The 18,503-nt window shown below is 42.8% G+C and overlaps 2 protein-coding genes across 2 annotated transcripts in view; both read right to left on the bottom strand.

Moving 5' to 3' along the window:
- The window catches only part of stk10 (serine/threonine kinase 10), a 56,231-nt gene extending 41,308 nt beyond the window's left edge, over nt 1-14,923 (bottom strand). Inside the window, exons 1-2 of the mRNA XM_014198029.3 lie at nt 14,308-14,923; nt 3,014-3,178 (exon numbers count right to left, since the gene is read on the bottom strand). Of these exons, the coding sequence (XP_014053504.1) occupies nt 3,014-3,178; nt 14,308-14,466 (324 nt within the window). The 5' untranslated portion in view covers nt 14,467-14,923. The remainder of the gene's footprint in view (nt 1-3,013; nt 3,179-14,307) is intronic.
- Nucleotides 14,924-15,479: 556 nt separating this feature from the next.
- On the bottom strand, nt 15,480-16,808 carry LOC106603842 (cytokine-like protein 1). The gene is made up of 4 exons (XM_014198028.3): nt 16,662-16,808; nt 16,543-16,587; nt 16,208-16,354; nt 15,480-15,779 (listed from the first exon to the last, which is right to left on the bottom strand). Exons 1-4 carry the CDS (start codon nt 16,713-16,715, stop codon nt 15,711-15,713), a joined length of 315 nt encoding a protein of 104 aa, XP_014053503.2. The 5' UTR covers nt 16,716-16,808; the 3' UTR covers nt 15,480-15,710.
- Between the last annotated feature and the right edge of the window lie 1,695 nt (nt 16,809-18,503).

Genomic DNA, 18,503 nt, shown 5'->3' with positions numbered 1-18,503 from the left:
ACATTAATAGACAGACAACACGTTGCTCTACGTGAGGTACCGTAGCTCCACTGAGATGGTGAACAAAAGGGGATGAGGGCATATTTACTGTAAACGGAGTGGCGCTGTGCTGGGGGGATAAAAACAAGAACAGGGATCCTACACGGACATCATTCACCTCCTGTTTAATGGTTCCTCTCCCAGTCTCCATCTCTACCTCTGCTTGGTATCAACTGAACAGAACACAGCAGCATTTCTTTAGACTGAGAGCCCTCTCTTCGTCAAGAGGCAGCCTCAAGGAGATAGACTTATTCACAAGGAATAAATGATGCATTCGAATTACACTCAGTCTCACAGTGTGCAGTAGGGTTTTGTGTTGGCCCTAGGAGTGGCAGTAGACTACACTGACTGCACACTAAGAGACACACCATCCATCTGTTAACACCTACTAATAGAGTTCGAGTTTATTATTGGTTGATCTCCAGATGAAAACATTCATGGCTGGCTGCAGTCCCTCTCAACTAATAATGAAAAATGTAACTGGTCCTGTAAGACAGGGTCTGTTTGATAGATCAGAAGTTGGATAGTTAGTCAAGATGGAGTGATTCCAGAAGTGAACAAAAGCTTATAAATGGTGTGTGTGTGTGTATGTGGGTCTGCTGTCTACGCCACTGTGTGGGTCTGCTGTCCACGCCTCTGTGTGGGTCTGCTGTCCATGCTTGTGTGTGTGTGTGTGTGTGTGTGTGTGTGTGTGTGTGTGTGTGTGTGTGTGTGTGTGTGTGTGTGTGTGTGTGTGTGTGTGCGCGTGTGTCTACTGTCCATGATCGTGTCTGTGTGTGCGTCTGTGTGTGTTAATGTCAGCAGTCAATTAGCTACCCTACGGTAAAGGCCCCCTGTTTCTCACGCTGTGGCTGGAAAACAGATTGTTCCTAAATGAGAACAAACAGCCTTCTCTCTCTCCCCAGAGCAGAGTAGGTGGGCAGCGGAATGTGCTCTCCGGCTGAAAGAGGGGGGTTTCTGAGGCCCGCAGCCCAACTGCCGGTTCCATCTGCAGCGTCTCTTCAGTAGAGACACCCCACCCAGCCTAGGCAGACTGGCATCCTCCAGGGATCACACATCTTTAGTCATCCCCTTGGCACTGGCCCTTGGCCAGGGAGAGGCAATACTCTCGCTTTTTGGTGCCAGTGTTTGTGTAGAGGTGCTATTGTCAGACGACTCATCCCCACCCAGAAACATATTGGGTTGTTCTGACACTGGAGAGAGAGAGAGGCCAAACTATAACCTGATTCTTTCTGATGATATCCAAGTATGACATAGTTCTATTGTGTCATCTAAACCGCCAATCTTAACAGCTCCATTAGCATAAATAAATGGTGGGAAGTGGTGTATAAGTGAGCACTGCATCTGGCTACTCACTCTGGACGGAGGAAATAACCTGGGCCTCTTGAGTAAGATCACATTGATGTCGGACTATACTGTCCATGTACACTCAATGATAGGCTGCACCATTTTAAATGTAGAATAGTTGAGAACGAGAGCAGAGAGAAAACTGAAAGAGAAAACCACACCAAGACAGGAAATGTGTGGTTGGAAAGCTGTACGTGTATTTGCACACTGCCCTTTATCAAAACACAATGAGCTGACACAGTCTCGATGCAGAGGCCTTGTAGAAAGGAAAATGTACCTTTCGCACTGTGGAATTTCAGCTATGCCCTAGCAGGGGTGCAACAAGCCTCTGGGTTTTCAACAGCTGGAGAGGGGGAGCAATAGACCTGCTGCCATGTACAAGGTGCCCCAACACTGCACTAAAGCCATATGATGTCATACCCCACTCCTCTGTCTGTTAAACTTCTACTCTGAACTCTATGAGAGATGGAATCATTTTGTGTACAGAACCATTTAAAAATCGGCAGGAATGAAATTTAGAAAATTCTTGGCATCTACTTGGTCTGTAAGAACCACACTTAAAGCTGCACTATGCAGACACCGCTCCGACCATTTCCTGGGTGCTAAAATTGATAGTTTGTTTAATTTCAGTTTAAACTGCTGTGAAATATCACCCAAAAAGCTACATAATGCAGCTTTAAGATAATCTACACTTCTGCCTCTATGACCATTTCAACACAGCAGTTTTACATCACTTTGGCTTTTAGCTGTCGAGTTGAGTTTATACTGCACTTATATCCAGGTCATGGTTTCAAAGGTCACATTCGGTCATGCAATGATAGTCACAAAAATACTGTATTCATATAAATAATTAATCATAAATGCCAGAATCCAACTCAATGTGTATTACAGTTCAGAATAACATAAAGTGTTGCTGCAGTATGAACAGTGTGCATCAGAATAACAAAGTGTTGCTGCAGTATGAACAGTGTGCATCAGAATAACAAAGTGTTGCTGCAGTATGAACAGTGTGTATCAGAATGACATCATAAAGTGTTGCTGCAGTATGAACAGTGTGTATCAGAATGACATCATAAAGTGTTGCTGCAGTATGAACAGTGTGTATCAGAATAACATCATAAAGTGTTGCTGCAGTATGAACAGTGTGTATCAGAATGACATCATAAAGTGTTGCTGCAGTATGAACAGTGTGCTAGATTATTTGTTTTAACAATAACTTGTTGGCTTGTGACCATTTTCTTTTTTGCTACATTTTGTAATTCCTAGGATACTTGATGTCCGGGACCAGCATGCTTCATAAGGTCACTAGTGTTTGTCTTGGAAGACACGGGCAGATTACAAAGTACATGCAAAACTGCAGTGTATTCAATTATGAGAGAGAGAGAGAGAGAAAAAAGTATCCTAGAGGGAGGAAGTGAACAATGTAGCTAGATCCTCATAGAATCTATAAAGGTTCACCATCAGGTTAGGTCAGAACCTATTCTGTAATAGAGGGCTATGGAATGGATCAGACCATTGATTTGGCTAACAGTTTTGGGAGTTCCAGTACAAACTCCACAGGGTCCAGTTCCGGCTCACCGTCGGCACAGTGGCTCATGGGTGACCCACTGTCGCCCGGAGGTCTTACCCAGAGCTTGGCGTCGTGGTAGAAGGCGTCTAGCAGTTTGACAATGTAGCGGTGGTCACACTTGGCCAGGATGTCTATCTCCACCATGTACTCCTCCAGCTCCTCTTCCGTCTTTGTCTCAATCACCTTGGCCGCAGCCAGCGCTCCAGTCTCCTTGTTTTTGGCCTAGAAGATAAAGGAGTCAACATGTCAATATTTACACCATCTTGTCCTCATTTAGTGTTCATGAGATGAAGGATATCGAGCCATTTATACATTCCATTTATATTAATTTTGCTTTGCGATTCTATCCTAACAGGCGTTATTATCTATTGGGCGACTGGTAAATGTCAAAAGGTCAGCAAAAGGTCAGCACACAGGAAGTAGGCTACAGGCATCATTTCTGCACAAGGGGGCTATTTAAATAGGCTACACGAGGACAGTGAATTTTATCAGAGGGTATACTGAGTAATACTAACAAAAATCATAGGTGGGGCCGGCTGTGGTGAACTAGTAGGGGCGTTAGGAAGGAAATTGAACTTGTGAAAACCACCCCATTTCGAAATGAACTTCCGTGTTTTTCTAATGTGACTACAATTGAAAAGGTAGTGAAGACATCACGAGTCTCATATTGCGAAATAAGCAAATGGACTTCATGGAGTTAAAGTTACTAGTCTTAGTGAATTAACATATGTCACACATTAAATACTGGAAACTAAATTTGACAATATAGGTTGGACTTCAAAAACCCTATCTGGTCCACCCAATGAATTCCTCTGTGTGTGTGTGTGTGTGTGTGTGACTAAGACTTTCTCATGGAAATAAAACTTTATCAAAAACCTAGCAGAGACAAACAAGAGTCTAATAAAAGTTTTACTTAACGGCTTAAAAAGCACAACAGGAAAGGAACCTGCACACCCTGTAAGAGCTAAGGAGAAGGAACCACAGTGCAGTCAGCCAGCCCATCCATCCACATTGACAAGGCACTACAAATGAGTTAGAAACACTGTCCCCGACTGCATGATAAACCAGCATCAGGAAGGGTGAGTAAGTGGTGACCACATGGCAACAGACAGGAAGTACAGGTCTCTGTCAGAGGTTATAGTTCTGAGAATGAATAAATCTAGGTTAAACAAGTTGTACTCTGGATAAGAGCGTCTACTAAATGACTAAAATGTAAGTGTGTGTGTGAATGAAAGCAAAGACTGTGAGAGAGAGCAACAACAAAAAATGAAGAGAAAGGATGTTGTGCGTTAACAATGGGAGAAAAAAAAGAGGTAAAAGTCAAAGCAGAGAGAGACGTATCTGTCTTTATCTATAGTATAGGCAGATGGATATACACTGAGTATACCAAACATTAGGGACAATTAGGAGCCTCAGAAGAACCTCAAATCGTCAGGCATGAACTCTACAAGATGTCAAACAGGGATGTTGGCCCATGTTGACTCCATTGCTTCCCACAGTTGTGTCAAGTTGGCTGGATGTCCTTTGGGTGGTGGACCATTCTTGATACACACGAGAAACTTGAGCGTGAAAAATCCAGCAGCGTTCCAGTTCTTGACACAAATCGGTGCGCCTGGCACATACTACCATACCCCGTTCAAAGGCACTTAAATATTTTGTCTCGCCCATTCACCTTCTGAATGGCACACATACACAATCCATGTCTCAAGGCTTAAAAATCATTCTTTAACCTGTCTCCTCCCCTTCATCTACACTGATAGTTTTGAGCAAGAGAGTGAGTGAGGATAGCTCAAGCTACTCCCAATGACCTGGAGATGCGAGGCTGCAGACTAAACAGCCTGGTGGGGTCCAGTGCCTGAGGGTCTGTGGGAAAACATCTGGGTAAACAGTGTAGTCACGCACACGCCTGCAGACACTGGCCTACCATAATTACAACCCTGAGAGTTCCCGAAGATGGAATAACTCCAGGGCCTTTTTTAAAATGAGGACTCAGTTTTTCCTGGTGAGGTCACATGGTTAGGAAACTTAACCTTTGCATACAGTGTGTGACTGGAGAGACATGATAGTGTATCTGATAATGCGTCGCAGAGCATTTGCATTTCATCACCACATCCAGGAAACGGCTCTGCTCCCACCACGGAAACCCCCATCTCAGAGTCAACAGGGGGCCCCGTTAGGTCACAATTCCCGCTTAACGAGTCTGCATAACCAAGCTCGCTAACCCCGCACTCTCGCTTTCCACCCCTCTCGCCCTCTCTTTATCACATTCTGAGGCTTGGGGAAAGGTGCACGCTGCTCGTGCCTGACGGAGTCATTACCTCTTTTCCGCTCGCGTCTAGTCTGCCTTGTAAAAGGCCAATCCCCCACCCTGCTCTGCAGCTCAGTGGGAACACGACCCAGGAATGTGCTTCTGGGCTTCAGTTGAGTTAGGAGCGGTGGAGAGAGGGAGAGAGCATCTTCCCATCTGTAAGTCTGTCTGTCTATGGGGGAGGGAAGAGGCTGTACTGTACACAGAGGAAATGACACTGAAACGCCTCATTGTGCCTCAAGGGAGCACTGACTTCCTGGAAGTCTCTCCACTGGAGGAGGAGGAAGAGGGGTGCTGGGTGAGCATAGAGGTTTATACTCACACTAACCTAAATTGTACTAACAGAAAGAAAAACTGACTCAACACCACCTCTTCTTCCTCTCCATTATCCCACTGAGGAACAACAAAGCAGTGCTCTCTCTAACCCAATCATCCCACTGAGGAACAAAACAACTGTTCAGTGGATTGTTTTGCCCAACATTTCCATGGATGTCAGGGACAACTAACCGTCACAGGCCCCTTTCTTTTGCTATAGCTCGCCTGTCTGTGACCGCCTGCAACCGCCTGTTGGCGTCCCTTCATGGGAGAAGTTGCTCGTCCTCTCAGTGCTCCACAAAAGGTCAAAGCAGTAAAACGAGGGATCAGCTTCTTCACCCCTGCCTCTGGGGGTACGTGATGAGAACACACACAGATCCAGTTAGTGGAGTGATGTTCACTGGGCAGATTACTACACCTGGCTGTGAAAGGAGAGGAGCAGACACACTGGGCTCAGCGGGTGGTGTGTGTCTGCTCTCTGCTGCTGCTGGCACAGCCTCCTGGGGCCAACCACTTCCAGGTTGATAGCAGCATACAGTACAGTAACCATGAGGCGGTGTGCCGAGGCGTGGGCCTGCCTGCATGTACACTGTACACTTTGCCAGAGTGCACATGCACACAGGCTGACAGGACACTAATCCCAGCCCCAGCCCAGCTCATCTCTAGAGAATGTGTGCTTAACCTTTGCCCTGGCGTTAAGATGTACAACCCTGAACATTTCTCTGAACAGGAATGTCATGTCTAGAATTCTTGTTAACATTGGGCTGCCTAGTAAATCTTAATCTCCCTCTGAAAATGACTCAAATCGATTTATCATTATGACAAATGAAAAAGACGTCTCAGGCAGCTTTGGATTTGGGTCCTGGGAACACCAGGCTTGTTTGTTTGATTCTCATATAAGACTGTGGCTCAGTTGGTAGAGCATGGTGTTTGCAACGCCGGCATGGTGTGTGCAACGCCAGGGTTGTGGGTTCGATTCCCACGGGGGGCCAGTACAATTTTATTTTTTTATTTAAAAAAATGCACGAAATGAAAATGTATGAACTGTATGCATTCACTACTGTAAGTCGCTCTGGAAACGGGCGTCTGCTAAATGACTAAAATGTAAACATATCAGGTACAGATAATGCAGAGATGGGCAACTACCCACGTCCATACACCCCCCCCCCCCCCCCCCATTTTTGCACCCCCCTCGTGACAGCGAAGATAAATCATGTGTTTTAAAGTTAATTTCCTGCAATTCTACACATTTTGCCATGGTCAAAGAGAAGATTTTGCAGTTTTACAGCTAATTTCATGCAATTCTACACATTTTGCCATAGGGTGGAGGCAAATGTTTGCATTTTGAATGTATAATAACTGATGATCAACAGGCCCCACCCTGGTTGGTAATTCCACCATCTTACTACAAGTTTAGATAGCTGGCCGCTAGACTAATTTACCAAATCAAAAACAATTAAAACTGCTGATGCACAACCAAATTTCTAAATTGTAACAGTAAGTTGAGACCCTCGACTGAGTGTGTAATTAGTCCACGGACATACAAAAGGGGGGCAGTTGCTGTATGCGTTAACAGTCAGTCGCTTGAGATAAAAGCCTTGATCATGCGTGTGGCTATCATCCCATTCTATTTATCAAAAGTAGGTCTAGGATTCTGCATAAAGTCTGCCAGAGTTCTCTATAAGTACAATGAACATGATAGCGTTTGAAATGCATTGTATCCTACTGAATAGAAATAACAGGATACTAACTAGCCTAGCTTTTGATTAGTGTTAATTGCTACTGTTACATTGCTGCTGCACATAGATGTGTCCCAAATGAAACCCTATTGCATTTATAGGGCACTACATTTGACCAGGGCCCACAGGGCTCTGATAAGTAGTGCACTACATTTGACCAGGGCCCACAGGGCTCTGATAAGTAGTGCACTACATTTGACCAGGGCCCATAGGTCTCTGATAAGTAGTGCACTACATTTGACCAGGGCCCATAGGGCTCTGATAAGTAGTGCACTACATTTGACCAGGGCCCATAGGGCTCTGATAAGTACTGCACTATATAGAGGAAAAATATTTATACAAATTGCTTATTGCAATATTATTTTGGACGATATTGTATAGATTCTTTGACTCCAAGTATCGATTTGTAAAAATACATTTAAAAAACGTATGGGATTTGAGAGCTCACGCTTTGTACTTGCAGAGGAATCGTTGTAGAATTTCCGGGCCATCAGTTTTTCGACATGGCATGTTGTAGTCTGGTTCCAGATATGCCATCAGGGAATTGAAGCCAACATCCTCTACCATTGACAATGGCTGCATATCAACTACAATAATTTCTGTAATCAGTGCTGCCATTTTGTCACTCAGTCCCTTATTGCACCTCTTCTGTGTGAAGCTGTCTAATGTCTGTTATGTGGGGCCTGTGGTGCTGCCAGCAATGATTTGGGTGTCACGGTGTGTCATTTTCATATGGTTGAGCATTGCACCTGTACTACCATTACGTTACCTCAATTCCACCTTGGAAAGTTTGCATTTCACCACCTTCTCATGTAACGTCTCAAAAGTATTGCCATACAGGACTTTGTTGCTGTCGTTTGCCTTTCTCAACGATGATGATGTGAGGAATGCTTTATATCCGTGGTAAATCATTTGAACGATGCAAATCTCCTCTTAAAGCATTATTGCGTTATTTGTTTCCTTTATGACGATCGAAACCTGTTAGTGATCCCAAGTTTAAACGTTCACACCCCTAGTAGACAGTGTTGTGCCATCTACCTGCCTTTTCTCTTTCCACTGGGGACATTCTACTTCTCGTGTTACATTAGCTGAGGATTATACAGGGTTGAATTCTTACTGTATCTTTATTTACAGTTGTTCCACATGAGTGTAGGACACAGCAGTTCAAATGCTGAACCCCAAAAGGAACAGTGCTGCTGTTTGAGGATGTGGTGGTTTCGATGAGAGGTATTGCGAAAGGTTTCAAGCTCAAAACAACAGTGAAGAACTCGCTACAGCACGTCTCTTAGGATAGGCTCTGAACAAAGAGCTGTCAAGTCAGTACTGAAGTAGGATCTTCATTTGATCACCCTGTTGCAGGAGAATGTTCCTGCAATGCAGGAAATGTAAAACATGTAGTGTATTCGAGGTTTTAAAAGGCTTCTGAAGTTTATCATTTCCACTTTGAAATTACAAACTTGATTTTCCCTTAAGAAAAATGTATTAACCCCTACAAAAATGTACATTTATTATAATCCAAATAATAAATCACATTTTGTTTTGCTGCAGGATTATTTTCCTGCTGTAGCAAACAGGTTCAAATTAAGTTCCTACATCTGTATGCATGACTAAATAGAACATAGTCCAGTACATTTGCTGTGTCTCAGGGGGAGAGGGGAATGCAAAAAACACATTTCTATTTCACACCTGTACAGGTTACCACTTGTACATTCAGTGAAACAGGACTATATAAGCCCTTACTAATAAAAACATTTGTTTTATTATTATTTGTAAATGTGTCTCCTAACTTGATGAAAACGTGAAACATGGTGCTTTGATAGACTGCACAAAAGGCATGTGTTGTTTGATTACTTCAGCAGTGCAGTTACATCATGTATTGTGCTTTGCCTCTGATATAGGCTAGCGTCAATGTATTTCAAATCCACTAAAATCAGTTATGACTAGTTAACGCATGATGTTCCCACAACACATTACTCCCTCGCCCACACTCCAACTCACAGTCACCAAGGCAACCTGCCACAGACATACCGACAGGGGGCTGGGAAGTCACGGGGGGCGAGCCTCTACAGGAGAGTGTGGTGAGTGAGAGCGTCACAAAGGAGCGTGCTGTCCACACCCACCCAGGAGTGCACTTATCAGCCAGGCCGGCCACAACTGGGCCCCACAGATTACCAGCTCTGGAGCACTGAAGTGCTATCACCACGGCACCCTAGTCCCTACATAGTGCACTAGTACTTTGTGGTCAAAGGTAGTTCACTATATAGGAAATAAGGTGCCATTTGGGGTGCATTACTCAGGTAATGCTAGGCTAACTAAGGCTACTAGGAAAACTTACAGTACCAAGCAGCAGCAGCCAGGAAGTCTGCGCAGCGGCACATGTCCCATTAAAAAGGAAAGGGAACCTTTCGGCACTTGTGCTTAAGGGTTTGGCGGCAGCCGTACAGATAAAACATCCTGTGACATATGGGTCAGCAGGAAGTAGGACATGCTTCTGTCTCAGCAATAGCCTACATGTGGGGAGATTTATGTACAGTACCAGTCAAAAGTTTGGACTACTCATTCAAGGGTTTTTCCTTAATTTTGACTATTTTATACGTTGCAGAATAACAGTGAAGACATCAAAACTATGAAATAACACATATGGAATCATGTAGTACCCAAAAAAAGTGTTATACAAAATCAAAATATATTTAAGATTCTTCAAAGTAGCCACCCTTCGCCTTGATGACAGCTTTGCACACTCTTGGCATTCTCTCAACCAACTTCACCTGGAAAGCTTTTCCAACAGTCTTGAAGGAGTTCCCACATATGCTGAGCACTTGTTGGCTGCTTTTCCTTCACTCTGCGGTTCAACTCATCCCAAACAAACAATCTCAATTGGGTTAAAGTCGGGTGATTGTGGAGGCCAGGTTATCTGATGCAGCACTCCATCACTCTCCTTCTTGGTCAAATAGCCCTTACACAGCCTGGAGGTGTATTTTTGGTCATTGCCCTGTTGAAAAACAAATTATAGTCCCACTAAGCACAAACCAGATGGGATGGCGTATCGCTGCAGAATGCTATGGTAGCCATGCTGGTTAAGTGTGCCTTGAATTCTAAATAAAATCATTGACTGTCACCAACAAAGCACCCCCACACCTCCTCCTCCATGCTTCATGGTGGGAACCACACGTGGAGAACATCTGTTCAGCTACTCTGCGTCTAACAAAGACACGGTGGTTGGAACCAAAAATCTCAAATTTGGACTAATCAGACCAAAAAGACAGATTTCCACCAGTCTAATATCCATTGTTTCTTGGCCCAAGCAAGTCTCTTCTTCTTATTGGTGTCTTTTAGTAGTGGTTTCTTTGCAGCAATTCAACCTTGGAGGCCTGATTCAAGGAGGCCTCTGAACAGTTGATGTTGAAATGTCTGTTACTTGAACTCTGAAGCATTTATTTTGGCTGCAATTTCTGAGGCTGGTAACTCTAATGAACTTTTCCTCTTCAGCAGAGGTAACTCTGGGTCTTCCTTTCCTGTGGCGGTCCTGAAGACGCTTCTAAACAGCTTCTTCCCCCAAGCCATAAGACTCCTGAACATCTAATCAAATGGCTACCCCTCTTTTACACCGCTGCTACTCTATTATCCATGCATAGTCACTTTAATAACTCTACCTACATGTACATATGACCTCAACCCGTGCCCCCGCACATTGACTCTGTACCGTTACCCCCTTATATAGTCTCACTATTGTTATTTTAAAAATGTTCTAAGTTCTTGACATTTTCCGTATTGACTGACCTTCATGTCTTAAAGTAATGACGGACTGTCATTTCGTTTTGCTTATTTGAGCTGTTGACATATGGACTTGGTCTTTTAACAAATAGGGCTATCTTCTGTACACCACCCCTACCTTGTCACAACACAACTGATTGGCTCAAACGCATTAAGAAAAGAAATTCCACAAATTAACAAGGCACACCTGTTCATTGAAATGCATTCCAGGTGACTACCTCATGAAGCTAGTTGAGAGAATGCCAAGAGTGTGCAAAGCTGTCATCAAGGCAAAGGATGGCTGCTTTGAATAATCTCAAATATATTTTGATTTGTTTAACACTTTTTTGGTTATTACATGATTCCATGTGTTATTTCGCAGTTTTGATGTAGAAAATAGTAACAAATAAAGAAAAACCCTGGAATGAGTATGTGTGTCCAAACTTTTGACAGGTACTGTACCTCACCTCTAGTCATGGCTGTCTGTGACAGTGACTACGATGTCCTCCTTACCATCTGGTGACAGTGACATTGACAGGCCAATAGGGCCATCAACCCGAGCATGATACCGTGATAACCCCATGACATGGAAAACCTGAGACCATGTCAACAAAGCCCTGTTGTTTACCCCGATGTGTACAGCAAACACAGATCATGAGGCCAACGGCCCCTCAGATCTTCTTCTCCAATAGGTTTTGAGAAGGAGGCGAGAAGAGAGGCTGTGAGGAATCTAGGATTCGTTGAGACAGAGCCTTAAGTCTACTCCCTGTGGACGGAGCCCCTTCTCTTCCCACAGACTGATTAGTCAGTAGCCTGACGGGAATACAGGAAGTGCTTCCATCACTCTCCCGGCCTACAGCTTCCCTCCTGACCCTGACTCCTCCTCATGCACTCCAGGACAGCCAAACTGTATAGGGGCTGGAGATCACATGTAGCCAGGGAGGAAGGATGTAGAGACTGTCTATTATCACGTTTCCATTGTAAGTGTTAAAATTCCAAAGATGCCTTGTAGTTCACTCAATTTTATTCTCAGTCCTGAAGGGTAAGGAAAAATGATTAAGTATTTTCCGGACTGACAACTGCTTAGTCATTAGCTACTGTCAAGGTATACCTGCTACTTCAGGAGGTATATTTTCGTGGGGGCGTTAACTGAAGCATCATTTCTTTATATCAGGGTGGCTCATGCCACATGGTTTTTGCTCACATGCCGGTTTAAAACGTGTGTGCACTGTGCACTGGCCCAACCTAACTTCTTCCAATGGCCCCCAAAGTCAAAGGCACTCACTGTACTACACTGGGAATGAGCAAATACTTCTCCCGCCATGTTGCAAAGTGGGGGCTAAAAGAACCAGATTAAATAGCGATCCTAACACAAAACTAGAGTTGAGTTTGGACGAAGCGAACAGGGAAGGCTAGTAGTGGGGTGTCCTGGGGGATCCAAATGGAGCCCAGTTAAGACAACAGCACAACAGGAGTTGATCTGTCTATAATGGGCTTCTTTTTTTTGGTTAGCTTATTAATTCTACCATTTAAAAAAATTAGTAAAATCAGTGAGGATAACACACAAAAACACTTATTTCCATTGTGGTCCTCTTGAGACAAGATGTCAAGGCAAGATGGAACAGGGTTAAACACAGTATGACAGCGAGATAATAAACATAAAAACAAAGAAGGACCTCCATCTCATCATTGCAGTTACATTGTATGGTACATTCATATTGGCACAGAAGACAAACTGTTTTTTTTAAAGCTGCCCAGAGAGGATGTTGTTTTTATGCGCAGAGGCAACTCATTAGATCAGAGTGTGCTGCCCATCAAAAGAAAGTAATCTCTCTCAAAGTTCACAAGTAGTGAAAATAATCAGCACAAAAGAACATTCAAATATTATCATTCAAGTTGTAGTCTAGCATCAAAATGATTATGAAGTTAGTGATGAGAGGTGACAGGTTAAATGTGCATTGAACTGTGCAAATCCAGGAACTCCCTACTGTGTGTCCCTCAGCACTTTGTGAAATGTTCATGTATTCAAGACATTTCTCCTTCTGCCAGTCCAAACGTTCAGGGTGTGCTAAGTAACCATCTCTTACTCTTGATGATAACGAAAACCCACATGACACTTGTTCACATCAGAAAACTGAGTAAGCTACTTGTAGCACTGCCTTCACAGCTAGTGGTCTTCATATCAGAAAGCGACGATGGCAAGTGTACACCAACAGGAAACTAACAAATCACCTAGTTCATAGGAACTAGTAAGACCTGTAAGTAAGCAGGTCAGAATGCATCATTTGGTGATGGGCCAATTTAATACTGTAGGGAAAAAAACTAAAACAATCAAATAACTTAATTTGCTGACATGGAAACATCTGGTCCAAGTGGCAACATGAATAAATCTGATGTCACAAGCATTGGTATTTATGATACGCTGTGGATCATGCTAATTTGCTCACTCAGATTAACTAAATACTTCAAAATGGGTTGACATGGCTACAGAAAGAGCAGAATAAAGTCATTTTAAAATGTCATTCAGAATTAGGGCACAGAATGTTGCTGGTAGTATGCATTTCAAAGGCAGATGAAAGTCTCTGAAATTGCGTAAGTCTACTCCTATATTTGCATATACACTTTTTCCCCTGAGATTGATAAACCACGTTGTTTGAGATGGATACATGAGTGAACTGGTTTTGACAGCCCAAACAAGAAAAATGCCATAATTGCCAGCACAGCACATCTGTTTTCATATAATTGTGTGTTGCCTACAAATAATTTATAGGCTGACAAATAGGCAGAGGTACTATCAGGGGAGTCATGCACCCCACAAATCCGAGGGGGCACAAAGTATGTGAGGATGGCTTGGGGGTGGACCAGAGGGGGGCTAAGCCTGACCATAGATTGGAGAATGTTGCTAGTCTAACTTGATTGATAGCCTGAAATGACTTCTTGGCATCTAGTTAGGAGGTTAGGAGATTGGGAACTATCTGAGCTAACTTCATAAAATTGCTAGGTGGCTAGTAATATTACAAGCAACATTTATTTTATTTTATTATAAATACAAATTAAAAAATGTTAAGTTTGATGACCGGGGACGTGCCGCCTATGGGCTAGCAGATTCAACTGAAATGGAGTGGCGCCTACCCTCAGTGCGCAACAACGTGCCCATGATCACCTCTTTGAAGTCATACAAAATTATATGGTTTTATAAACATAATAGCTTATTGAAACAAACCCAGAATGCTTACCTTGTAAACTTTTCCAAACGCTCCATCACCCAATTCTCCGATAATTTCCCATTGGTCATTAGGATTGATGTCTCGATGAACGTGTTCATATTGCTTTGCCTTCTTTTTTATGTCAAAAGAAGACAAGCGAAGTATTTGGCTCAATTTAGCAAAAGCCATAGTTTCACCGCAAAATGTAATAAAAGTTTCTGAAGAAAGCAATTATTTTGAGACTCACTCAATCGTGTTCAACCAAAGAAGTATTCGTACAAAAAAACGACCTGATCTCTAGAAGCACGCACCCAACATTTTTCACACCTTTCAAGTAAGACAATAAGCCTTCAGTTCATATCAGTCCACGCGTTGTCATAAAACAACTTCATATTCCATATTCATTCACAGTGATTGTCCACTTCCACACGGTGACCACCTGCTGCAGCAGAGTTACCGAGGATAAATTGTTGCTTCGATGTAAAAAGACAAGCCCCACCCTGTCGCTCCCGCGGCCGTAATGTAAATGTCGTTTTCTATGTCCACATCCGTTATGTTTACGCACGAAATATGTAGTTGGAAGAACTTCACGTCCCAGTTTAGATATATAGGCGTGAAGTTTTTCAGTTACCACCCATTGCATGTGGCCACTGACAGGTGATCGAAGTTAGGACACAGTTTACACAGCAAGCCCAATTATTATATTTTTCCCACTAATTGATCTTTTGACCAATCACATCAGATCTTTTCACATCAGATCTTTTTTCAGAGCGAGATCTTTTTTTGGAGCTGATCTTATTGGTTTGCCTTTTTAAACGCAGACAAGGATATATTTTGGTGCACTCTACAGCCCACAAGCGCCACTAGGTGGCATTTAATCATAGTACTGGTACATCAGCAGCACATACCGTCTGTTGTGGTCTTCTGGGTCTTGCCATTATGTGGTCCCTTTGGTCGTTTTTACACTATAATTCGCAAGGCTATTTTATATTTGATGAAATAAACTAATTCTGCCGTCCAGAAAGTTACGTTTTGTGAAGTCATATCACATCTGGAACGATGGATGATGGATCATACAGTGTATCATATTAGGATGTCTTATTAAAATAATTTCAGCCCAGGAAGAAACAAACAAGCACAACATTTAGGCTTCAACTCAAACCCAGGCTTTCATAGATAGCCAGCAGCCAAGCACATCAATGTAACATAAACATGTCGTCAATGTACTTTTATTTGTAGGCTAAGGTACTTTTTTGCAAAGTAATTTGTCAAAGAAAACGTACAATGTCATTAAATCTGTTTGAATTCCCCATTGCAGGGTTTTGCATTGTACACAGTAATAACCAACTATCTCTCTCTCTTCCTCTTTCTCTCCCTCTTTCTCTCCCTCTCTCTCTCTCCCTCTCTCTCCCTCCCATCAAACAGTGGCATTGTCATTTCCGGCTCCAGCTCATCGGCGGGCGGTCCAAGGCTCTACAGTCATCAGTGGTGAACACCAGCTCCTAAACACAGAGATATGAGGCGTGTGAGTGCCAGTGCCCTAAAATGCACCAGTAAATACAAAAACCCAGTATTCAGTGCAAGGACTATGACGCAACATGAGGAAAGTGACTTAACAAAGAGCATACAACTATTATGTCATTTCAGAGGATATGAGAGTATTGATTTTCTGAAAGGTCATTTAACTTTATGCATTTCCTTGACCAAATACAGTAGAATGGCAAAAAATCCCAGAGAACAGAATGTACTTTCAATCATTTGTATCAGGATGCTCACTATTTTGACCCATAATAGTACTATCTTTATGTGTTATTACTGAGCTTTGTTATGGTTCTCCTCTGTTTCCCCATTCTGTTTCATGGAGTCTGAATGACAGGGAGCCTAGATCAAGGGCTAGTCTGTCTGTGAATGCTAGTCGTCGCTCTCTTACCCCGTGACACCTCTGGGACATGATCATGTGCAGTTGCCTGACCGCGAGACCCACCACGCGCACTTTCCTGGTGTAAGCACAGCGCATTTCACGCAAGCCGTCCACCAGAAACACGTACTGCCTCATCTTCGGTATGATGCAAGCGTTCTGTCAAGATGAATATCATTTCTGTTCTTATGTTGCAGACCAACAATGATCAGGAGTAGAAATCAGTTAACTTTTCGGCAATCTCAACATCAGGGAAATGTATTTAATGAAACAGAGACAATAGTGATCTCAAAAGTACACAGTGAAAACTGCAACAATACTTTCCACAATGCCATAGTCATACTTACATGTACATCTAGGTAGAGATGTGGGATGTGCGCCATGCAACGCCTCTGGGAAACACAGAGAGAAATTAGGCATACTCCACTGCAATCAGTGCTCAGTCCCTCTATGGTAAGTGACTTACAGTTTCAGGTTCCATCTTGATCATCGCTGCCTGATGGGTGAGGTCTCGAGCCATACTCAACACCTTAGTGTAGCATGTCGGTGGGTTAGGGTAGCATAGGACCAGTGCTACCAGTGAAAGTGCTAGTAGTGTGTGTCCTAAAATGGCCATAGCTGATAGTTCACAGTGAAACACACAAGGAGGGCCTTTATATAACCAGGTAGGAATCCTCTAATGATATGTTACTATCTTAAGACAATTACACACTAGAATGTTTTTGGTTTCCTTTGTTGTTGTTGTTGTTGTTGTTAGATTCTCTGCTCTAATTTGTGTTGAAGGGGGGAGATTACACACACACACACACACACAATTGAACAATAAAGTTGCTTAAATCATTACTCACCGAAGTCTTTGTTAATGTTATGTGGTTCTACCTCCTGGCTTTAGGAGTAGCATGCCTGCTTAGGGGAAAGGAAAAAATGTGTACTTATTGTTTACTGTATGTGTAATTCTGTGGTGATGTTGAGGAGGACGGTGACCATTATACTAAAGTAAACACAGTAATTCCAGAACAGAATGGTGAAAAAGCGGTGGATGCTATCCCTGACTGGGACTTGAACCAAGGTCCAGCGACTTTCAAGCCAACACCTTAACCGTCACGCCAAGAGGTCCAAACCCCTTGATGACGTTGCTAGGTGTTGACCAAACCCCTTTCTTCAGGAGAGTGTGTCCCCACGCTTTTCCATACCAAGTGCCTCATATGTACACACCTCTCCAATGGCCTCACGAGCACTATCCCACTTCTGACACCTGTGTAGCGTATTCAAGGAGTTTCAAACCCAGGTCCAGCAACTGTTAAGCCAACACGTTACCTGTTATGCCAGGAGGTCTGAACCCCTTGATACGGTCGCTAGGTGTTTGATTAACGTCACAACAATATTTACCAATCACATAATTTTTATTTTGTATAGCCATTATGATTGGTCCCTGAACCCATTTTAAAATGTATAAAATGATCTTACATTTTCACTCTGGAATTTTATAACCTGATGGTGGCCGAAACGCACACGATGGTTTTACTTTGGCTACATTTCCTCTTCCCTTCAGTTTACTCAATTCATGCACTTTGATTGGAGCCTATCAGGCTTCACCCCAAACAAAATAAAACATTGGACAAATCTGACACCAAATGAAGTATGGTTTTCCTAAATGACATTCCTTTAGGATACATTTTTTGGAGAGATTGTCCAGCTATTACAAGCTGAATCTTTTGGATGACATCCATACTAAATGAATATTCCCATACAAATGAATTAAACATGTCAGTATGTTGATGCAGGAATTCTGAGAAGAACAATGTATGTTCCCTAGTCATCTTTTATTTCCATATTGAGCAATGTTATACAAAGGAAAGGGAAGTTTCCAAGAACAACAGTCTCAAACTCATTGTGTGGGGGTAACTATAGGCCTATGTAGGTGTATAGCTATATAATATTATGCTAATGTTATCATTGTGAAAGCATTGAGAACAGTATGCAAAAATGAACATAGCTGTCCATACACGATAAGGACTAGCTGTCATGGGTTAATTGAATTATATTTTTGAGAGCGCTATCCACTAGGTGGGGCTAATTTCACACACTACCTCTGTGTATGACTCCACTTCCAGGGAATCCTCTGTAGCTAGGGAGGCTCTTTTAAGGATCACACCCATCAAAATGGCTATCAGCACTGCAAGGGAGGACTCCTTCCTTCTATCCCTCCATTTTTTAAAGCTAATTTGATTATCTCTATGAAATGAAAAACCAAGACTTATATGTAAAAAAAATTCAATTAACTACAGACTACTTACAGTTTTGTAAC

Source organism: Salmo salar, chromosome 04 (assembly GCF_965601325.2).
Source record: "Salmo salar chromosome 04, fSalSal1, whole genome shotgun sequence".
In the NCBI taxonomy this organism is placed as follows: domain Eukaryota; kingdom Metazoa; phylum Chordata; class Actinopteri; order Salmoniformes; family Salmonidae; genus Salmo; species Salmo salar.
The sequence above is the reverse complement of the archived record's forward strand: the minus strand, read 5'-3'. Positions and strand labels throughout refer to the sequence as shown.